At 35.7% G+C, this 24928-nt stretch overlaps 1 protein-coding gene across 1 annotated transcript; it reads left to right on the top strand.

The window, feature by feature from the left end:
- The first annotated feature begins 16684 nt into the window (after nucleotides 1-16684).
- LOC140813870 (uncharacterized) lies at nucleotides 16685-21444 on the top strand. Its single transcript, XM_073172655.1, has 8 exons — nucleotides 16685-16842; nucleotides 18191-18669; nucleotides 19141-19306; nucleotides 19391-19441; nucleotides 19537-19719; nucleotides 19854-19953; nucleotides 20132-20865; nucleotides 20951-21444. Exons 2-8 carry the CDS (start codon nucleotides 18206-18208, stop codon nucleotides 21311-21313), a joined length of 2061 nt encoding a protein of 686 aa, XP_073028756.1. The 5' UTR covers nucleotides 16685-16842; nucleotides 18191-18205; the 3' UTR covers nucleotides 21314-21444.
- The last annotated feature ends 3484 nt before the right edge of the window (nucleotides 21445-24928 follow it).

Consider the following 24928-nt stretch of genomic DNA (forward strand, 5'->3'; position numbering starts at 1 on the left):
TTATTCAACGACTGATAAAAATATTGTTTGAGAAATAAAGTAGCAACTGCTGCACTGAGGTCCTCGGGTGCCACTACTGCCGACCCAAGCTGGCTCACTGGTCCCCGCCCTCGGCCCTAGCCTCATCAGTACCTACAACAATCAAGTCTAGTGAGCCTAAAGACTCAGCATGCATATATCGCAGGTAACGAATAAAATCTGAAGTAAAATATGCATGGGGTAAAATATCATGTCGTGAGGCATACTGAAAATGATCTGTAATCATGCTGAAAATAAGCTGATCTGAGCAATTATAATACGTGCATAACTGAACTGATAATCATAGTAAAAATATTTGCTCCTTGGAGCCTGTACTGAAATAACTGGTAAAATTTTCTGTTGAGATTATGTTTTACGCCTGTGGCCACTGCACTAAGCTAAACTGATCGGTAACTGACTACCGGGGAGCCTGGAACTGAGCTGGCGGTCACTGAAGACCCGATGGTACCAACCTGAACTGAGCGGTCACTGAAGACCCGATGGTACCAACCTGAACTGAGCGGTCACTGGCGACCGTAAAAATAATGCTCCCACATAGTGAATGAACCACAAGCCATATCGCATAAATCTCAAAAATAATCATTTTCTATTTAATGCACGTAATATAATTAAATCGCATACTGAAATATCTTGTATTAAAATCATGTACTTGCGATATTTAAAAATATCTATATGGCTTGATTGAAGAGTGAAAGAAGATATAAACATGCCTTGGTTTGTTTTGACAGAAAACAAACGAAATACTGACGCGGCGCGGTGGAGACGGAGTGCGCTTCACTTCCTCACTTAATTCCTTTAAATTAAGCATGCACCATAATTATTATAATAGCATAAAAAAATCGTAAACGTGATGCATGAACATTTAAAAATATTATGATTCGTGCTCGGGGCGCTGCTAGGACAAAAATCTCGCCCCGGGTGCAAAATTAGCATTTTGCCCCTGGAAACCCAAAAATTACCATTTTACCCCTGGACCTCTAAAATTGACCCGAAGTTTACCGAACTCCTTAAAATATCCCGAAACATATTTAAAATCATTCCTAGACGTAAACACGAGCCCAATTCTCCGCTTATCTAATTCGTTTTAAAACTCGGTTCGGGGATTCCGGTTTTAATCCGAATCGACTCGAAACTAAACCGAAATCTTCCTAACTTTTTACCATATCTTAAAAACACTAAAATGATCCTATAAGTGTCACACCCAGCTCAAAACTCTCGGATATTAAATTCAGAATTTGAACAAAGCTCTCGGCCCATTCTTATTATGCCACCCATACACTTCCCTTGCCCAAAACTCCAACAACTCGGTTCTCCCCACTACCACCACTTGTCCTACCTTTATTACACCCCATTAAGCACCTAATGACTGCTTCTAAACCAAACTAAACCCAAACAAAAGCTGAGGCACGACCCATGGCGTAAATCTGCCGAGTTTATCCTATTATCTAACGGCAAGCTCTACCTCCCGTAACCGTGATTCTCTTCAACCAACACTCATGTATCCCTACTAACATCCTACCAGACATTACCAGGACCGAGACATGGCTGGGTTCGAGCCCATGCACGGACGAATCCTCCAAACATCGGCCAAACCCAATACCGACCCAAGAAACAAAAAAACCGAGACCACCCTTACGAAATGCTGTGATGATCTTGTTTCCAGCCTACCACTCTACTCCCCACAGAGATAACAGCCTACAATACACCCTACAGCAGCCCCTTGCACCAACTGGAGGAAAACGTGAGTGACAATTCAAAAGAATGCAAGAAACATTTGAGAAATCGCAAACCACTTACATTCTCGGTTGGATCGGAATATTCACAGACATATATACATTTTACAAGAAGCATATATAGCGTGCATGATGCGTAAAAGGATGGTACAATGCGTGCTTTGGTGTTAGACGATCAAAAAGGAGGAGATGGAAGCTCCCTTTGCAAGGACAAGAGGCCACCGACAGTTTTTAATGAAGAACAGCCCTGAACTCGAGAGAGGAGGCAGCTGGGGTAGGGGTGTCGGCTGATGAAATCTTTAGGTTTAGGGTTAATGGTTTTTAGGAGCTTAATAAATAGTAAACAAATGGTTAATGGGCTCTCAATTATTTAATTAAAAGTTTAAAAGAGTATTAAGCTCAATAAGCTTAAAAGTGGGCCCATTAAATCCAAACACGCTCCCGAAAAAATATATCGAGTTGAAAAGATTTTTAAAATATTAGCCGAACCATTAAAAAGTCCCCCAATTCGATAAAATTTGCGTACCGTTAAAAATAAAGTCCTGCGGGTAAAAATACCCCAAAAATTCCCCTTTTTGTAAAAATACAATTAAAAATGCTTTAACTTAATTTATAAAAACAAATCATGTAATAAAATAATTTTCTGAAAATTCTCCGGTCTCTGATCCTCGCTCGAACGTGAAATGCAACTTAAAATTCTAATGCACGAACTTTTAAAATTTCGTGAAGCAAATCCTATCATGCATGAATTATGCATAAAATGCATAAAATAATTAAACATGACTTTATTAATTTATCTCAATACTCCATCTCCAGACCGGCCTCACTTATATACTGAAAAGATGACGATTAAACTACTGCGTAAAATAAATAAATTCAAAGAAAAGAATTTTAAATACTCAAGCAATTAAATTACTAGGAATTATGCATGGTTTATACGCAGTCCAAATTACGGGACGTTACACTTTCTTCTTCTTGTCATGAGATCGTCCTTCTTTTTCAGTTTACCTCCTCTCATCCTTCTTTGTCTTGAGACATTCGGCTATTAAATGCCCGACATTCCCACATTTGAAACACACATTATCCTCGTCAATGGAATCTTTTTTGTATTGATTACGTCTGCTTGGGAGTTGGAAGTTGCCTGATTCTTCCTTAGGAACTTGAGAAATTTCTTCACAAATAGTGATATTGCATCATTGCTCAACTGCTCAGCTGACTTCTCTTTCAAGTCAATTTTTCAGCAGTTTTAGCAGCCAAAGCCTTTGTCTGTTTGGTTGAAGAGTCATCATTAATTCTCATTTTCAGTTCGAATTCACAGGCCTTGAGATGTGCAAATAGATCGTGTAGTTCAAGTTTTTAAGGCCATTTGATTCTTGCATAACCATTATTTTGACATCCCATTATCTTGCAACTTCCCTCATAACTTTCAATGTTATTTCTCGAATGCCATAATATTTTCCAAGAGCAGCCAGTTCCATAATGATTCTGCTCACTCTTTCATCAAAATCTGATATAGATTCTCTGGTATCCATCTTGATACTATCAAATTTTTGAATAACAACAGACAATTTGTTCTCTTTTGTTTGGTTGTTACCTTCACATAGTTCTTTCAATTTATCCCAGATGTCTTTGGCAGTGAAACACATTTTAATCTTGCTAAATTTATTTTTATCCAATTCTTGTATAAGTTATCAATGATTGTCTAGTTTTTCTTTTTTCTTGTCAACATTGGTCCATTCCATTCTAGATTTTTCAATCATCTGAGGGGCACCGTCAGAAGTGGCAATGACAGTGCTTGCTTTCATGATCTTTATTGGTCCGTCTGCGATGCCGTACCACATATCATCATCTTTTGCAGTTAGATGAGTCTGCATCCCGATCTTCCAGTCATCAAAGTATTCTTTAGAGAACATTGATGTTTTTCCGAATGAAATCATTTTGAATATGGTGTATAGAGACAAGAATTAACCTGTTCTGATACCACTTGTTATGATTAAAAATAAATTTAGAGGTGGGTGATATATATATATATATATATATATATATATATATATATATATATATATTCACACCTACCGTGCACACCTATGTGAGCATCGATGATGTGTCACTCACCTATTGGATGTGATGAAATATAGAAAAATTGGCATCCAATGGGTGAGTGACACCTCATCGATGCTCACATAGGTATGCACAGTAGGTGTGCAGCATATCAAAACTGTACATATATATATATTGGGTTAGCAACACTGAAATAAAATTCTTGTCAGTTGGGTTCTCAGTAAGTCAAGAGTAAGAACTGTATGGAAATAGACTGACTGAGACTTGTTGGAAAAAAATAACTTGTAAAAACTCAGTTGAGTTATCGAATAAAAACAGGTAAGTTGAAAAGTAGATTGACACGAGTTTGTTTCTGGATGTTCGGAGGCTTCAATACTTGTCACCCCTTCTTCCTGGACTTGACACTACTTAACTGAAACTCTTAGTAAAATTCAATCTTAATCAATTTGAGAAGTAAGACTTCTTACTCTCAATTTCATAGATTGCACAAAGAAATTCTAAATACGAATTGATCATCAAATGATCAGATAATTATTTATCGACGTGTGCTTGATATTATCAGTTTGGCTCGCATAAAGCTTTTCCAAGAAGATAGAATTGATCAATTAATTCATAATATTCAAAGAGTTGGAGAGCTTGAGAAGCTTGTCAAACTGATCTATACATAGACTTCATCTGCAAGAATAATATTTTTAGATCATATATCCATTTCTAAATACATATGCCATTGTCTTTTCTAACATGTTCTGACAGTGTGCATGAATACTGACATTCTGTTGAGAATGACCGTTGGTACGAAAAACTTTATTTAATATTTCCGCTGTAATTTGATTCTTAATCACTGAATATATTGATATTCTTTAGAAAATGTTTGCATTTGGGTGACTGATCGAATGAAATAAACTGTCAGTTAGGATCCATCATTTGTCATATTAGTTTTCCTAGCTATATCCTTCTTACACTATAAGTTTAGCTTAATAGTCAGTTAGACTCTTAGATAAATTTTGCTCATGAATATTTAATTTTCTTCTTGAATTCATTTGGGTTAGGCTCTATAATTGTCCGTTGGATTAGAATTCTTGTTAAATAACCAAAACTTACGATGTTCCAACATCATGTATACATTATTAAGTAACAAATTCACTACCCTTTATATATGTTTCAAGTATATTCACTACTATAGATATGAAAAGCCCACAATATATATTTATCCAAAACCCAAAAATTAGATTAGTTAGACCATATATATAATGCACAAAGCCCAGTGGTTAGAATGGGTTACAAGCCCCTACATTGACGCCCCTGTATATAAATATTAAAAATGCCCGAGTAATTTTCCTACATTTTATACTACTAGGCTGCGTTTGTGTAATGCCCAGAAATTATGAGAAATGATAAGACAAGATTATAAAGTATTGCCAGAGAATTATAGAATTGTTAAACCAAGATTATTAATCTTCATTAACGAGAGATTTGGAAGATAGGAGAATGCATGTCATGCAATGAGGGAAGAAAGATTTGAGAACCAGGTGTTGCATGATTATAAAACTAGTATTTGGAAGTTGCACAACCGCACCCGCGGTGCTAGCATGACCGCCCCCGCGGTGTATGTGCAGAAAATGGAGTGCAAATCCCGTGGCCACACCGCACCCGCGGTATTAGATGAGCGCACCCGCGCTGTGACACCGCACCCGCGGTATTAGACGGAAGCGCACCCGCGGTGCGACGTGCTGCACAAAGAAGCGTGCCACGTTTTCCTTTTTGCATGTAGTATATATATGAGGATTGCACGTGTTTCTCTCAGAAAATTTCAGAAAGGAAGCGAAATTTTGGAAGAAAATCCTTACGCCTTTTAGATTTGCGATTGTGGACGATCCGTCTATCAGAATTCGAATCCGAAAGTAGTATCGTTCTCCTCGTGACACGAGCTACGCAAGGACGTAAGTTTTGTTACGTTTTGAGATGTTTTGATAATATGATGTTGCTAGAATTGCATGGGATTCAGATATGGTGTTTCTACCATCGTAGGTATTGTTTAATTGAAGTCAGATTTAAGAACAGACTGTTTATACAATTGTTATGAATTTCAGAAGATATTATCTGAGATTAAACACTAGAATTGTATTGTTCTTGATTCAAGAATAGAGAGTTGATTATTCTGATATGTTCTGAATAGACTATTCAGTATATATATGTGAAGTCAGATCGAAGAAATAATACCGTATATCTGTGTGATGAATTTCAGTGTTTCTTGAATTGAATTTGATAGATAGTGATATGCTGAAATTAGAAGAATGATAATATGGTATTGATTATGGGTTCTGATATGATATTTGTGATGTTGACATCGACGGGTTTATCAAGACTGTATTGTTGTACCGTTGAAACATCAGCTGATTCAGATTGATTAGATGCAGAAATGATTTCGATTATATCGTGATATTGTTGATATGAATCAGATTGTATTTTGTTCAGATATTGATCAGATTTTGTACTGAGTTGAGTATTGATCAGAACAGATTGTGAATTGAGCTACACAGTGATACAGTGTATTTGATTTTGTTATTTCAGATCGGATATGGACTTCCAGACTTCGTCTTCCTCAGACGGGGACGACAAAGGTATAATTCATGTGATATTCGGGAAGAACAACTCAATTGAGATCACGTTGAGTTGCCCACTAAATCACATACTATAACCTTGTTATGTTTTTATATGATTATGATTGTTTATAGATTTGTTTATAGAACTTGTATGCAAATCTTGCTGTGCTTTGTTTACAGATCATGTGGCATTGCATTAGAATGATTATGCTTGTTTACAGATTTTGTATTCATGCATTAAGATAGGACAGTCTGGAGATCAGGCAGACTCTAGACGTTCGGCGATATCTCAGCTCTGGGGAAGATCACCGCCCCTTTGTAGACGTGGATACAGATCAGGCCGAAGTCTAGGAATAAGACGTACAACACCTCGATTGGTAGGGTAGGTGACAGCCAGTGACGTCTTATTCACCCCGGGATCCCTAGAGTTTTAGTCGAGTCAAGTCTAGACATGATTTGATTAGGACTGCATGATTATATGGACGTGGCTCCTAGATCATGGGACCCATCGTTATTGCTGCCAGTTGTGCTAGCATGTTTTATGATTTAGATTGTTTATATGCATGTTTACTTGATTTGAGTTGCATGCTTAATTTCATAAATTATGAAATATTATATTGTGTTTATACATGACGGCATGTTTTATGAATTAGTTTGTTTATATACATGCTTACCATGTTTTATACTGGGATTTATTCTCACCGGAGTTATCCGGCTGTTGTCTTGTTTTGTATGTGTGCATGACAACAGGTGGGGCTGGATCAGGGTCGAGATGACGATGAGAGAAGACGAGTTTAGCGTGGTGATTCCGGACTTACAGTAGACTTGATTTTACTACCTGAACTTTAATAGTTGAACCATAGATTAGATTGTTGTAATTTTAATACTGAAATGTATTTTTATACAGACATGTATAATATTTAGATTCCATCAACTTCCGCATTTGTATTTTAAAAAGAAAAATTTTTAGACCCTGTTTTATCTTAATTGATAATTAAATCCCAAAGATGATTAAGAAGGTGATTAGCGTCCGGGTCCCCACAACAGGTGGTATCAGAGCCATAGATCCTTTAGAGATAGATCTTTAGACTGAGATAGTTAGAACTGATAGATCTTTTAGATTAACTTAGATGGAGATAGAAAAGATTGAGCGGGGTAGATGAATTTTCTTTCCTTGCATGTGTGTGCTAGCATGAGATTGATTCTAATGTTGATTGACATTGTGTGCTAGCATGAGACTATGTGTTACTGCTTTAAGATACATGTTTACCTGATTATGTGATTGGAATTGGTATTATGTATTCTTAAGTATGAATCAGATCAGATTCATGATCAGCAGTAAGATGATCATAATCAGAGAAAGATTGGTACAGATTTGTAGTGCGAGATTACTAATGTGCTTGGTAATCAGATGTACCGCCCAGAAGAATTCCAGAAAGAGGCAGTACTTCATATGATCAGACAGGTAGGTCAGAACCTCAGATAGACGTGTTAGAAATTCAGATGGAAACACAGTTACAGAGGTTCCAGTCGTTTCAGCCGCCGGTTCTGAAGGGAAATGAGACGTCAGCAGATTGTGAAAAGTGGCTTGAAGAAATAGAAATGTTATTTGAATTCCTAGATTTCACCGATGAGTGTAGAATTAGGCGTATTGAGAACCAGTTGCAAGAGACTGCTAGAAGATGGTGGTTACTCACCAAAGGAGCCTTAGAGCAGAATCGTTCGGTGATCACGTGGAAGACCTTTAGATTTGAATTTTATCAAAGATTCTTCCCTACCTCATATAGAGAGGACAGAAGTGCAGAATTTGCAAACCTACAACAGGGTCAGATGAGTATTGATGAATACTTAGCACAATTCTTCACCTTGTTACGTTTTGCCCCTCTTATAGCTAGAACTGATCATGCTATATCTAGTCAGTTCATTCAGGGATTAAATCCAGAAATACGCACGTTGGTAAATGTAAAGCAATCGAGTAGTTTTGCTGATACCTTGAATAGAGCTAAAAGAGCATAAACGGTTCTGATAGGACAACCGGGAGCGTTATATGTTCTTCCAGAACAGACTGCACAGCAACTGCCTTCCAGAATTGAGATTGGCAGCAGCAGTGATAGGAGGAAAGAACCATTGAAGATTCAAAAGAAACAGTTCAAGAAGTTAGGAAGTGATTCCTCTAGTTCTAGCAGTCCTAGTCCGAGCTATACCGGAGTGTATTGCAGGACGTGTGGAGGGCGACATTCTACAGAACAATGCCAAGGAGTGCTTGGTAAGTGCAATATCTGTAAGCAGACGGGACACTTTGCTAAAGTTTGCCCTCAGAAACATTTTCGAAGATCTTAAAGAGCAAAGTCATTGGTGGTAATGACAGAAGAACAGACCCAGAATTTACAACAGGTACTACTCTTTTATGATATATTGCATACGTATTGATGTGTACTAATGCATTCTTCATGAGTATCTGTGATTGAGTAGCATGGTGATATACTATATTTGTGGGGTCTGTGTATACTGTAGTATTGATTCCTTGGTTGTTGAGGAATATGTGGATATCAGAGATCTCTGTGACATGTTATATACTACAGTGAGATGAACCCGGGATTGGGTTAGATTATGATGTACTTGTGTTATATGATTTCGATTTCATTATTGACATGTAATGCTAAACAAGTACAGAAATATCGTAGAATGTGTGCCAGAAACGGTAAAATTCAGACCAGATATGGCTGATAAACGGAGATTTTCCGGTAAGGATTCTAGATCCGGAATTCCTTAAATTATTGTACTGTTTATGACTCGATTATTACAAAAAGGAACAGATGGTATCCTTATGTAATCAATAGATTCATTGAAATCGAGTCTAGCAGTGACAGAATTGCTAGTAATATAATAGTTGACTGGTGTTTGCCTAGATAAGATGTCAGATGTGTTTAATATCAGAAAGGTAGATTTCAGAATTGAATCAATACCAAGTATTGCGGGTATATTAGAACACAGTACAGAATGATATTGAAGATTAATAGAAGGGTACAAATTGCTAACTCTTAGATTCAGGAATATTCTGAGAATTATGCTTGGTATATCTATGATTTATTGATATATTGCAGCATTTGATTGATTATATTGAATATTTGATGATTGGGTTAAATAGTCAGAGAACTATGATCACTGTATACAGAAATGGGTCAGGTAAGAATCCGGTATGCAGTTATTGATACAGTGTTTATTCAGAATATGCAGTATCTGAAGATCGATTGATTTTGACAGTTAAGACAGAAAGATCAAGAATTCCAGAAATGTCAGAAATTTATTATCCGCAGATTATCTTATTCTGATTATTTATTCTCTCATTGATATATATCTGTTGAGTATTGTTATTGTTCTACATCAGTATTTGTGCGATATCTTATATTGTTGGGAGCATATTCTATTTGCAGATGAGATATGGCAGATGATTTGGGCACTGTGAAGATTGATCAGTAGTCAGAATTATCAGTATTGCCAGCAATCGTTATTTTATGAGTTTTCGTAAACTCACTAGATCTGTATAGGGTCTTTCTATTCTGAACCTGATGTGATATTACTGTTATTGTGAATCAGTGTTTGATACAGATTAGTGTAAACAGTCAGACATGTGATCAGAATTTTCAGAATTTGTTTGTAGTAATCAGAACAGAGCATCAGTCAGAATAACATATATTTGATTTTGTGTTATATGGGACTGATTATTTTATGATATCAGATGTTTCAGAATTGTTTACAGATTTTGATATTGATAGTCAGAGCCGAATACCAGGTAGGTATTTCTTCTTTATTTTATGTTATTAACTGATTGTTTATACAGAATGGTTCGAATCTGAATTCACAGACAACGTCAGAACCGAACAGTTATGGATTCAGTTTTCATTCAGATAGTTGAGAATGTATGATATTCGAACAGATAGTAGTGATATAAACAGATTAAATCAGTTATAGCAGAAATTGTACAGAAAGGTTGACAGAAATGGTACTGAATTGTATGAATTGTCAATAGAAGAAGACAGAAAGATAGAAATCAGAAGATTATTACAGATTTTGTATAGTTCTGAGTAGAAATGAGAATACATTTCTATGGTTTCGTAATGACATCACAGCCATTTTCTTTAGATTTTGATATGATATGATTATGATTGACAGATTACTCAATCTATATCTATCAGTTTGTACCAGATTACGTACAAACAGAACTAAATGACATAGATCGATGTCAAAGAAATAATCCGATAGATTAGAATATTGAATAAGATGATATCAGATTGTGATTTTGATGGAGTTGTACTTGTGATAGAGTATATCATAAGCTCTCTCGTGCAGATTATTACAGATTGGCAGGTAGTCAGAGATATTGACAGATAGTCAGGGTGTAATAATCAGATATTGGCAGATATTGGTAGCACTTTAGTGCTGGATGATAGCACTAGTTATCCAGATAGTTCAGCATGAATAGATCTAAGACACCAATGGCGGATGATGACGATTGGGATTTGAAGATAAAGACTGAATATGTCTTTGATTGAGATAAACAGATTTGATAACAGCAGATGGTACTGATATGTGATGAGCTGTAACTTAGTTTATACAGATGTTGTATACCCAGCATGGCAAGGTTGATTCGGGCAGAGTTAGTTAAGAAGTATTACGATAGGATGCTTCATGAATTCTTATTCCAGACTGGAATTAGAGAGTTGAGTTCGAGTTGAACTCTAGTATACATTTCTTCTCGTATATCTGAATTGATTTCTTATGAGTTCAGGGACGAACTCAGATCTAAGAGGGGGAGAAATGTAATGCCCAGAAATTATGAGAAATGATAAGACAAGATTATAAAGTATTGCCAGAGAATTATAGAATTGTTAAACCAAGATTATTAATCTTCATTAACGAGAGATTTGGAAGATAGGAGAATGCATGTCATGCAATGAGGGAAGAAAGATTTGAGAACCAGGTGTTGCATGATTATAAAACTAGTATTTGGAAGTTGCACAACCGCACCCGCGGTGCTAGCATGACCGCCCCCGCGGTGTATGTGCAGAAAATGGAGTGCAAATCCCGTGGCCACACCGCACCCGCGGTATTAGATGAGCGCACCCGCGCTGTGACACCGCACCCGCGGTATTAGACGGAAGCGCACCCGCGGTGCGACGTGCTGCACAAAGAAGCGTGCCACGTTTTCCTTTTTGCATGTAGTATATATATGAGGATTGCACGTGTTTCTCTCAGAAAATTTCAGAAAGGAAGCGAAATTTTGGAAGAAAATCCTTACGCCTTTTAGATTTGCGATTGTGGACGATTCGTCTATCAGAATTCGAATCCGAAAGTAGTATCGTTCTCCTCGTGACACGAGCTACGCAAGGACGTAAGTTTTGTTACGTTTTGAGATGTTTTGATAATATGATGTTGCTAGAATTGCATGGGATTCAGATATGGTGTTTCTACCACCGTAGGTATTGTTTAATTGAAGTCAGATTTAAGAACAGACTGTTTATACAATTGTTATGAATTTCAGAAGATATTATCTGAGATTAAACACTAGAATTGTATTGTTCTTGATTCAAGAATAGAGAGTTGATTATTCTGATATGTTCTGAATAGACTATTCAGTATATATATGTGAAGTCAGATCGAAGAAATAATACCGTATATCTGTGTGATGAATTTCAGTGTTTCTTGAATTGAATTTGATAGATAGTGATATGCTGAAATTAGAAGAATGATAATATGGTATTGATTATGGGTTCTGATATGATATTTGTGATGTTGACATCGACGGGTTTATCAAGACTGTATTGTTGTACCGTTGAAACATCAGCTGATTCAGATTGATTAGATGCAGAAATGATTTCGATTATATCGTGATATTGTTGATATGAATCAGATTGTATTTTGTTCAGATATTGATCAGATTTTGTACTGAGTTGAGTATTGATCAGAACAGATTGTGAATTGAGCTACACAGTGATACAGTGTATTTGATTTTGTTATTTCAGATCGGATATGGACTTCCAGACTTCGTCTTCCTCAGACGGGGACGACAAAGGTATAATTCATGTGATATTCGGGAAGAACAACTCAATTGAGATCACGTTGAGTTGCCCACTAAATCACATACTATAACCTTGTTATGTTTTTATATGATTATGATTGTTTATAGATTTGTTTATAGAACTTGTATGCAAATCTTGCTGTGCTTTGTTTACAGATCATGTGGCATTGCATTAGAATGATTATGCTTGTTTACAGATTTTGTATTCATGCATTAAGATAGGACAGTCTGGAGATCAGGCAGACTCTAGACGTTCGGCGATATCTCAGCTCTGGGGAAGATCACCGCCCCTTTGTAGACGTGGATACAGATCAGGCCGAAGTCTAGGAATAAGACGTACAGCACCTCGATTGGTAGGGTAGGTGACAGCCAGTGACGTCTTATTCACCCCGGGATCCCTAGAGTTTTAGTCGAGTCAAGTCTAGACATGATTTGATTAGGACTGCATGATTATATGGACGTGGCTCCTAGATCATGGGACCCATCGTTATTGCTGCCAGTTGTGCTAGCATGTTTTATGATTTAGATTGTTTATATGCATGTTTACCTGATTTGAGTTGCATGCTTAATTTCATAGATTATGAAATATTATATTGTGTTTATACATGACGGCATGTTTTATGAATTAGTTTGTTTATATACATGCTTACCATGTTTTATACTGGGATTTATTCTCACCGGAGTTATCCGGCTGTTGTCTTGTTTTGTATGTGTGCATGACAACAGGTGGGGCTGGATCAGGGTCGAGATGACGATGAGAGAAGACGAGTTTAGCGTGGTGATTCCGGACTTACAGTAGACTTGATTTTACTACCTGAACTTTAGTAGTTGAACCATAGATTAGATTGTTGTAATTTTAATACTGAAATGTATTTTTATACAGACATGTATAATATTTAGATTCCATCAACTTCCGCATTTTTATTTTAAAAAGAAAAATTTTTAGACCATGTTTTATCTTAATTGATAATTAAATCCCAAAGATGATTAAGAAGGTGATTAGCGTCCGGGTCCCCACAGTTTGGTTGCAGGATAAAATAAACTAATGATTAGTAAGTAAATGATAAAGAAAATGATTGTTGTAGAAATGTAATGTATGATAGTATATTTGGTAAGATTTTTAAGTATAGGATAATTTTGAAATTTTTGATTAAATGACAAAATTGTCTTTCCTCTTTCATTTTTCTTCTTCCACTCCGATGGCGGCGGTCCGGCGGTAGCCCGACGGCGACGGCGACGGTCCGGCGGTAGCTGTGCGGTGGTTCGATGAAGGATGTGCAGTGGCGTCCGACGAATTTCCGGCGAGGGCGGCGACGACGGAGAGGTCCGGCGAGGTCGGCGGCGGCGGTCCGGCTGGGCGGAGGCGGCGGTCCGGAGAGGGCGGCGGCGGCAGTCCGGCAGCCGAGGTGGTTCAATAGCGGTGAAGGAAGAAGGGTAAAATTGGAAAGAGAGTATGGATAGAGGAGAGATTAATAATCCTTCGGAAGAAGGAGATATTATTTAATCACACATAATACCACCTAATCACTTGTAGGAAGGATTGAGCTGGATAAATAAAAATCGTATTAAACGCAGGATAAAATGTGATAAAATAATCAATCCTACTTAATCCTATCTACCAAACGCAACCCTAGTATTAATATGATCATAGGTGTTTGGGGTTAAAAATTTGAAAATTTTGGTAGCTGTAGACCGTCTATTAAAATGTGTATATATCTGTTATAAAAATATGTTTTCAGAATGTCATTTAGTTTCAATCGTGGTGTCGTGTTTTTTGAAGAAATATTTCACCTGTTGTCGAGGTAATGACAATTTTTTTCCAAGAAGTTCAAATTTTTTATAACATATCAGAAAGAAATTATATTTATAACATAGAAACATCTTTTGCTAAATGATGCGACTTTGTTAATAGACAAACATATTTTATAAATAAGCATTTCTTCATTTGAATCCTTTATGAATAGATATTGACTCAATTCGAAAAATTGCACTAGTTCATTCTAATTTATTATTGCACAATTTATTATTTAATTATTAAAATACTAATAAGTGCTCAAATGCATATATTTGACTATTAAAGATAACAATGAAGTTTTTCCTATACATTAGTCAACATTGTTGAAATATTTTAAGTTTTGGTGACTGAACAAGGTTGCTAATCGAACAGATAATTACAAAGCCTAACCGAACTGATTTCAAAGAGGAGAACTGAATTTTCATAAGAAGAAGTTTTCTAAGAAGCCTAACTAATTATAAAGCGAGACATATAAAGCATAAGAATGACACTGATAGCCAAACCGATTCAAGATTGACTGATGAATCACGACTGATAATCTATTTAGTCGATCAGTCAGTCCATATTCATAAATTTTCTGCAAAATCAGTATAATAAGTGATTAAGGATCAAAGCCCAACTCAAATAGCAGATAAAGTTTTCTGTACAAATAGTAACTGTTTCTTAACAGAATGTCAGGTTTCGGTGCACTACCATAATATGTCAGAAAGGACGATAACATGACAACAACATCTGTATTTGGAAACATATATATTATTTTTGAAAAGATTGTGTTGCAGATTAAGCTATAAGTATATCAGTTAAACAAATTCTGAAGGTTACAAAGTTACACCATCTATCTCTGAATTATTGAAAACCAATTGAGTTTCTCTGTAGAAGTCTTTTGCAAGCAAAAACTGAAATTTCCGGTACACATTGATAAATCATTATCTGATCATTTTGAGGATTAAACTTATACTTAAAATTTTTCTGTGAAATATGTGTAATTGAGAGTAAAAAGTCTTACTGCTCAAATTATTTAGATTGAAGTTTACTAAGAGTTCCAGTTAGAAAATATTAATTCCTACTGAAGTGGGTGATTTCAAATTACTTGTAATTACCAAAGTCTTTTAGTACAAACTTTCGGTGAAGAAGAATGAGTGACGTATGACAATTGAAATCTCTAAACATTCCAGAAACAACCTTGTGATTATTTACTTTTCAGTCAATCTACCTTACTATTAATCGGCATATCCAACTGATTTTCTTGATAAGCTATTTGTTCAACCAGTTTCAGTAGTCCTATTTCCGCATATTTCATACTGATTTAATTACTGAGACCCCCAACTGACGAGAACTAAATTTCAGTTTGGTTAATCCAATCGAAATATTTTTTGAATAAATTTATTCACTTCCTCTAAATTTATTTCGATCCTAATAATCCCCAACAACAACACTCATAAGATAATGACATTCTTAAAAGTTAAAACAAAATTTCTGTTATCATCCATTTTATAATATATATTTTTGATTCTATTTTTTTTTAATGAGCATTATTTCATTAAATATCCAAATTGTTGTAGTGACAGAATTTTGATTTTAAAAATATTATACGTAAATTTTTTTTGCCGTTTTGACAGAACCAAGCCGTATTTTGTTGATAGAATTACGAAAAATTTGGATAATTAATCTGAATTGTCTTTTGTTATTAAAAAATATATTTATCTAGTTGATGACTTATCACTTATATTATAATAAAATTTCAAATTTCCGACGATGTTTCATATTTTCGTCTCAAATTTGAAATTCAATTATAACAAAATTTTTGTTAAATATAAATGAATAAGTTTTTTGTGAGACGATATCATATATTTATATCCGTGAGACAGATCAATTCGATCTATATTTAAAATAAAAAATAATAATTTTGATATAAAAAAATAATATTTTTTCATGGGCTGAGTTGAGTAGAAGATCCGTTTCATAAGAAGCGGAAAAAAATTATACACGACCTAACATGCATTTATTATATAATTTCAATTTAATATGATTATGAATAATATTTATTTCCAAAATATCAACTTAATCATCAAAATTTTCAACTTCAGTGAGGTATAATTTCTCCCATTACTAATTACAACATAAATCTAATTTTTTGTTCTTCAAATAATTAAATTAAATTAAGATAAAAATTTGTGTTAGACGGTCTCACGGATCGTATCTGTGAGACAAATCTCTTATTTGAGTCATTCATAAAAAATATTATTTTTTTATGTTAAAAATATTATTTTTTATTATGAATATGAATAATAATATCACATGATATCCACTCTTAAAATAAATATCATCAAAATAAGTTTTGGTTCATTTTATACAGGCCGCCGTCCCAATATATACTGTCAGCATACAAGGCGGAATGACCTCTCGCACATTTTCCCAACAACAATTCACTCTCTCCACGACTCAATCATCAAAATCCAAAACCCACCATTTCCCATATCTCCTTCGTTGAATCGTACCTGGGTTTCGGATCGAATTCCATTCTTACGAGAGGTACAAAGAAATCTTAGTTGTTGAATTTTGATGTAAGCATTTTAATGTTTTTGGTCGATCATGTGAATCACAGCTCAAGATCTGAAATTTACTTGTTTTCAAATCGTTTTTGTATCTATTTTTTACGATTAAGTTGTTTAATCTTCTACCAGTTGCCGCCACTTCCCGTCCTTTTCATCGCGACCACAATCAGCGTCATCTTACACCGGAACCTATTAGGGTGAATGTTGGTTATTTATTTCGTTTTGGAAGTACTCGAAAGGTGTTTAGATCTGGCGAAAGAGTGGAATTTTAAGATAAAGTTCTCTTGGTTTTAAATTTATGTGGAGCTATGTATTTATGAAATCGTGATCTATTCATATATTCTGCCGAATGCAATTATAGGTGAAGAAATCAGAAGAATATGTGTATTTACGTGGTAGGTTGGTTTGGAATTTCCTTACTTTCTTTAATTTTGTTAATCCCGACAGTTGTAGTGGTATTTCTTTTGCAGATCAAACTGAAATCAAAAGAGTGCTCACGAATTTGTTTTAGTTGATTTTATGGTTGGTATTTGCTGACCTGTTTTGGTTGCCTTGATCTGGGACCTGGGTTTTCTGGGAATATTAGTTTTGTAGAAGTGGTTATAGCGATCATTTTGGGATCCATCCGACTCAAATGGTAAATTTATCGAAATTTCAGAAAGGAACCTTCACAATCATTGCTTTGATCTGCTGTGGTAGTTTTGAAATATGCATGTATTTGGTGAAGTTGGTTGATGATCATTGAGTATCTTGTCGAGAGCCCATCATTTTGGACACCTGGATATTTGCATATTTGTTGAGACTTGAGATATAATTTTGTAAATTGAATATATTTTCCATCCTTTTAGTACATCGAATACAAAAATTGAAAGAACATTGTTTTAGCATCTTTACCTCTTGTTTCTAGCCGGAGTTTCTGGACTCCTGCCGGTTCATTCTGCCTTTAGTTGAATGAAAGAAATCTGCATAGTTATGACTCTTTCTCAAATTAGTGTTCTTGATATAGCTATTTGGTGAATTTTGGCGGGGTGGTATCATGATACTGATGCTCGAAGAAGGTGTGATTACCCTTTTTTTTTCCTGGCATGCAGTATTTGAAGCTTTAGTTTTATTGACATACAATTCCTGAACTTTTTTTCATTTTAAATGACTGCTTTTTGTAGCAATGACTTCATTTTAATGCAGTATAGGCTTCATTCAGATTCGTATGATTTAATTTAGCTCATGTTGAATTTGGATTTGGTTTACCTTTGTCTCATATTACATGCAGCTGACTTCTAGAAAATGTATCCTATTTTCATGTATTGACCTTTTTCGCATTAAAGGAGTCACCTCCAATCATGTGGAGATTCAAACCCTTTACGCATAAAGAACAAACTGGGCTGGAAGGTCGCATCATTGACATTGGCAGTTGCAAAGTTCAGGTTCGTAGTGTGATCGCAGAAGGTGGATTCTCATCCGTCTACTCAGCTAGAGATGCAATACATGGTTCCAAGCCATTTGCCTTAAAGCACATTATATGCAATGATGAAGAATCACTGGAGCTAGCGATGAAAGAGATATCAGTCATGAAATCACTCAAAGAGCATCCCAATGTTGTTACTCTTTGTGCGCATGCTGTATTTGATATGGGACGTACCGAGGAGATCCTCCTTCTCATGGAATATTGTGAGAAATCTCTGGTTAATGTGCTTGAGAGCAGGGGGGCTGGGTTCTTTGAGGAAAAACAGGTTCTAACAATTTTCCGGGATGTATGCAATGCTGTCTTTGCAATGCACTGCCACAGTCCACCTATTGCACATCGGTATTGTACTTTAGCTTTCTTATCTCTAACTGCATAATTTTGCGATTTGATATGATATTTGTGCTTTCAATAAGTGTTGCATGTACCTTTTCTTAAACGCCCAAGTAGTACATCTTTCTATTGAGAATATCACATCCGAAGGACTGTTAAAATTACTGAGTCTCATCTGGAAAAAAGTAGTTCATCTGTTTTTATGGGCAGGCATTTTATTCACATCTTGTTTTTGCTTCTGCTTGCACTTATGTGAGGCAAGAATACTGAAATTCTCTGCGTTACTTCTTTCCTTTAGACCTGCTGAATAATAATAGCTGAAATTTCAGTAATGGATTTTGTGTGCTCTTTATATATTAGTTTAAATGATATATAGAATAGCGCACGATTCTTCTTTGCTAAGGGGCATTGATCGCTTGATTTTGCTCCACTCTTTTTGTAGTTTCTATCTGTTCTTCATTCTCGAGTTGCATTGTGTAGAGACTTGAAGGCTGAGAATCTTTTGCTGGGGTCTGATGGATTGTGGAAGTTGTGTGATTTTGGTAGTACTACCACAAATCATAAATGCTTCGAGAAACCTGAGGAAATGGGTATCGAGGAGGATAATATTAGGAAATATACTACACCAGCATATAGAGCTCCTGAGGTAGGATGGATTACTTCTACAGATATCTCACTTATACATTTTTTATGGCTGTCCACCGATGTGTTTTCTCTCTCTCATTTTTAGATGTGGGATCTTTTTCGCAGAGAACTTATAAGTGAGAAAGTAGATATATGGGTAAGCTCTTAAATCCTGTTAATGGGTCCGGCAGAACTTTGGACCAGCTTTCCCTAAGCTTGTTAATCACCCAAGGCTGAGCTTTTAATTTACAGGCACTTGGATGTCTCCTTTTTCGCATATGTTACTTCAAGTTAGCATTTGACGGTGAATCAAAACTCCAAATTTTGAATGGGAACTATCGCATCCCAGATTTACCCAAGTATAACTCGTCACTGACAGACCTTATAAGAGACATGCTTCAATCTTCCCCCAATGACAGACCGGATATCACGCAGGCAAGCATTTTGCTTGATTCTGATTCATCTCCATGAACTTAGGTTAGTTGTAGTTCTTTGTGCCCGGGACTATCACGAGGGCTAAGCTTGCACGCATACTTATCAATTACTTTGGTTGATTCCTTTGGCTGCAGGTCTGGTTCCGTGTTAATAGCCTTTTACCTGAAGGGTCACAGAAATCATTACCTGACGGACCTCTGGAAATGCCGCAACAGACTACTGATGTACTTGCAGGTGACAATGTTGTCAGGTCTTAGTGTCACTATTAGAATTCTGAACTCTTCGAATCAGTTAACTGAAATGGTATTCGAGTGTGAATAAAATTTGTGGTCGAATGATAAGGCTATTTGTTTTTCTCCATTTTTTTGTCCCTTGCTTTCAGTGATCTCTTCTAATTACTGGCTGGTTTCAGGCATGCCAAAGCCTGCAAATAAGTCCAATCCAATGCCTCGTAGAAGTCCACCTCCTCCTCCCTTAGCTGGAGCACGGAACGTATCATTAGTTCCAAACAATCTCAGAACAGGCGAAAGTGCAGGCCCTTTTGGTGCTTTCTGGACCTCCGAACATGCAAAATATTCAGTAACGAATGAGGACGAGAGCCGATTTAAATATGATGAAGACGTAACCAATCATACATCATCTGGACATGAAAAGATATATCCCGAAAAGCATCCAGCTTCTCATTTAACTCCATCTAAGGAGCAAAATTTTCAATCTTCTACAGTCCAAAAGACCACACCAGGTAGATCAGTCGATAGAACAAGTTTTGAAAGTTCACCATTTTCGGATGATTCAAACCAAAGCACCGAAAGATCAAGACCCCCAAAACCAGAGGGAACACCCACCTTTCAAAATGATGCATTCAATGCTTTTGTAGCAGAATTTGGTGGTAACAAGAAAAGTCCTAGCACTAATGGTCAGAGACCAGAAAAGGAAGAGTTCTTGGAGGCAGAGCTCAAAAAGGTGAGAGAGCAGCTTGCACATGCCAATATAGAAAAGGCAGAAATAACCTCCAAATACGAAAAGCTCTCTGCAATTTGTCGGTCGCAGCGTCAAGAAATGCAGGATCTTAAGCAAGCTCTAGCTGCAAGAACTCCATCACCAAGTAAAGATCAGCCCAGAATCCAATTATCCACTACTCCACCTGTATGTTCGTCCATCCAATAAATGTGCGTATAAAGTATTCAAATTTCGTGTAAACTAAATTCTTTAATGTGTGACTGAAATACAGAATGAGAAGATTGAAGGAACGGCTTGGGAATTGCAACGTGATTTATTTGACCGAGGTTCTATGAGCCCGGACCCTCAACAGTGGCAGGCTTTCACTGATGATTCCAGGCCACAGACGTTGCCTCCGAACAACAACCCTAAATCTGTTAGAACAAGAAATGGTCAGCAGAGTAAGAAGGCCATCGAGCCATTATCTGGTACCAATGCTTGGGGATTTGGATCCGAGAATTTTCAGGCGGATCCTTCGGATTCCTCAAAGCTTAATCTACCCATCGGTGGATTGAGTAAGTCTCAACGATTTGGTGAGTCGAAGAGCGTGGAAAATAAGTTGGATCCCCAACCTGCTGGCTGGGCTGGTTTCTAGCTCAACATTATATTGCTAAATTTGATCACATATTCCAATATATTACTTCAGAGACTTCCTTGAATCAATCGGGGGATGATATATTGTGTGCTATATTATTTTATCAGCAATAACATGTTTGTTTCTCCCCCCTTCAATCCCTTGAAACATATGAAAATCGATTGTTTAAATAAATTCTAATGGAACATATAAAGATTCGAGTGCTCAAATGAATTGTGAATGGTAACAAGTGCTTTCAGCGATCAACTGTTGTATTTTCATCATGTGGTAAAACTAATTTGACATTAGCAACACGATTTTAAGCACAAATGATCGTATTTCAAATCCATAGTCGTTATCTTTAGATGTGTATTGAGTAAACTTCGGGACAGCTTACAGACTACATTAGTCAGGTAGGTAAATTGGACTGAACTAACTCTATGCGATAAACTCGTTCAAAAAATATTGGTAATAGGAATTGAACTTTGACCGCTTATCAACTATTTTCTTAATTTGTTTTATAGGTACTCTGCATTAGCCACCGAATAAGAAGAGAGTGGTTCATAAAAAAAAATTCTTGTCGAGTATCATTCATGACCTATCATTTTCATGTATCAAGTTCTTTTAAGGTCTGTCTATGTTAGATATAGTAAAACATTTGTGTTAACAAAACAACATATTTACAAAATTAGCCGATTTTGACGCATACAGAAAAATAAACAACTTTGATCTTGTTCTAAATTGTAATCATCTCATGCATGCATACAAGTCTAAATATCGATCAAAACATTAATATTGAATCAGAACATATATATATACAATTAAGACAACCAAAACGAAGACAAATCAAATTCCAGTACTTCTTGCTGCCATAAAACGATCGATGAACATAGTTCTTTGACTGCCGATTTGAATACTCTGCATGCCGAGACTTCACCGCTTCATTCAAGAGAAGAGCGGCGAACCTTCTCAAGATCGAACTTCACGGACGTAAATGTAGGTGTCGTTTTCTCACACTCAAGAAACAACAAAATTTTAAAATTTTTGTTTTGATGTTCAAAACGTTTTTTAAGCGACGTATGATTTAAACTATTTATAAGGTGTTTAAGAATAATTTATTTTTGCGTATATAAGGCTGACTCCAACTATTTCAGTTTGAAGCCGTCTAATTAGGTCCACGATTAGAAATTTGATTCCTAGTATAAATCGAACTAGAGATGTAGACAGGGACGGAGCCACCCCAAAGGCTTGGGTGGGCTCCAGCCCAGGCTAGATTTTTGGGTCTGTTAAAAAATATGGATGGATTAGCGATGGTTTTACTAAATCCGTCGCTAAATTTTTGAATTTATTAAAAATTTTAGCACATAGCCCACACTAAAAAAACGGATGGATTAGCGACGGTTTTAATAAATCCGTCGCTAAAATTACGACGGTTTAGTTCTTACCGTCGCTATATAGCGACGGTTGCGTACAAACCGTCGCCGAGCGCGGCGACGGTTTAATCAAAACCGTCGCCGATTTAAATCGGCGACGGTGTTTGGAAGAGCCGTCGCTATTCAGCCCAGTCTCAACTTATTTACTGGCTACGTCCCTGGATGTAGAGGAAATTTGTGCCGAGAGTTGATCGTCGGAATTCAAAAATCCGGTGAGATGGCGGCGACACTGCGACGACGTCACGACGGTGATGCTGTGGAAGGTGGTCGGCCAAATTCCTTTGAGGAGGTGGTCGAATTTTGTGAGGGAAAAGAAAGAGAGAACTTTTGGTGGACAAAAACTTTTGTAAAAGCTATGTATATTATTCAACTATTGATTATATACATATATAAAAGTCTCTTATTCATCTAATCAACACTCTCCTTTAATCAGGATATTTTTTCATTATTAAAAAATTCCCATATATGTACTTTTTATTCTTGAAAATACATTTATAATTAAATTAGCATCAACTTTTGATGATACAAAACACACACACACACATACATACATGTATATATATATACATATACACGTATATATACACATATATTTATTTATTCTTTAAATTAAATAAATTTTATTAATTACACAATTAATTAATCTATTCTAGACTCTTTTAGAATGTTTCATGAAAATTTTGTATTTAGTGTCATTATGACTAATTTTTTATTTAATTCACATATTTTAAATTTAATAAATAAATAATTGTGAACTCATTATAATCTCAGTTGACGATCAGACAACGCTGATGTCGAGGGTATAAATATCGTTTATATAATGAAAAATGAAAATTTCAGATATCAAAATTTTTCACTAATCCATTTTTGACAGTTAGTTATTTTGTGAACTCCTTCACTTAAATAAACAGTTCCACTCTCTTCACTTTATTACCATTTAAGGTAACTTCCACAACTTCTATTACATGGAATCAACTTATAAACTTCTTTATAAACTATCTGTTTGATCTCCGTAAAACTACAGTCGTCAAGTTCAACTCCTTGAATTTTACTATCTCAATAGGAACACATAATACAATACTTGTATGACTTTCAATAGTTCAGGGATACAACTAGCATTGGGTTCACAATTTAATGTGATCTAGAACAAAATTTTTTTCCTATTCGAGCTTACCTTAATTAACCTTAATCTTTTCATCAACCTTTTGAACAATGTTAGAACTCAAGTCTGATTACATCATTCAGATCATGGTAAGAGCATCTAGTAGCATCATCTTATGATCTCATATGTATAATTGATAGTATCTGTAAGAACCTTAAGTTATGGACAACGTACAATAAGGTTCTTTTAACTCATATATCCCGATCGAGTTTGCAATCATTGGTCCTTTCAGAAATGACACCCAACTCTTGAAAAATTCCTCATCCAAATAGCCTTCTTTGTTGCAGCTGATACAACTATGTATTCGGACTCAATAGTCGAATCAGTTGTGGTGTTTTGCTTTGAAATCTTCCAAGATTTCAAATTCAATAAATTTTATTTAATTACTAAATTAATTACTAATTAAGTAATCTATTCTAGACTCTTCTAGAATGTTTCAATATAATTTTGTAGTTAGTTCACTAATATTAATTTATTATTTAATTAATGTATTTTAAATTTACTAAATAAATAATTGTGAGCTCATTATAATCCCAGTCGAAGATAAGACATTAACGATGTGTTGAGGGTATAAATCTCATTCATATAATGAAAATGAAAATTTCGAATATCAAAATTTTTCATTGATCCATTTTGGAAACTGCCTATTTTGTGAACTCTTTTCACTAAAACATGTAATTCCACTCTTCTCACTTTATTAGCAGTTACACTAACTTCCATTACGTGAAATCAACTTCTTAATGAGCAATCTGTTTCATCTTCATCAAACTACAGTAGTCAAATTAACTCCTTCAATTTGATTATCTCAACGGGAGTACATAATCCAAATACTTGTATGACTTAAAAATGGTTCAGAGATACAATTAGTCATGAGTTCACAATTTCATGTGATTCAGATCACATATGATATTTTCACATGTAGGTGAGTGATGAATCCCTGACTAAAATAAACTGAGTCATATGTATTTCTAAATTACACTCAATCTCGTCATGTGATGACTTTCAATAGAGTCGGTAAAGGGATCAAAGTGCATGTTAGTA

Source organism: Primulina eburnea, chromosome 15, assembly GCF_022965805.1.
Source record: "Primulina eburnea isolate SZY01 chromosome 15, ASM2296580v1, whole genome shotgun sequence".
Taxonomy (NCBI): Eukaryota; Viridiplantae; Streptophyta; class Magnoliopsida; order Lamiales; family Gesneriaceae; genus Primulina; species Primulina eburnea.

Bases quoted from the DNA above. Each gene is read 5' to 3' on its own strand.
- LOC140813870 (XM_073172655.1), top strand. From the start codon at position 18,206: ATGTGGAGATTCAAACCCTTTACGCATAAAGAACAAACTGGGCTGGAA. The intron at 19,307-19,390 runs GTAGGATGGATT...TCTCATTTTTAG, and splicing joins CAGCATATAGAGCTCCTGAG to ATGTGGGATCTTTTTCGCAG. The intron at 19,954-20,131 runs GTGACAATGTTG...GGCTGGTTTCAG, and splicing joins GACTACTGATGTACTTGCAG to GCATGCCAAAGCCTGCAAAT.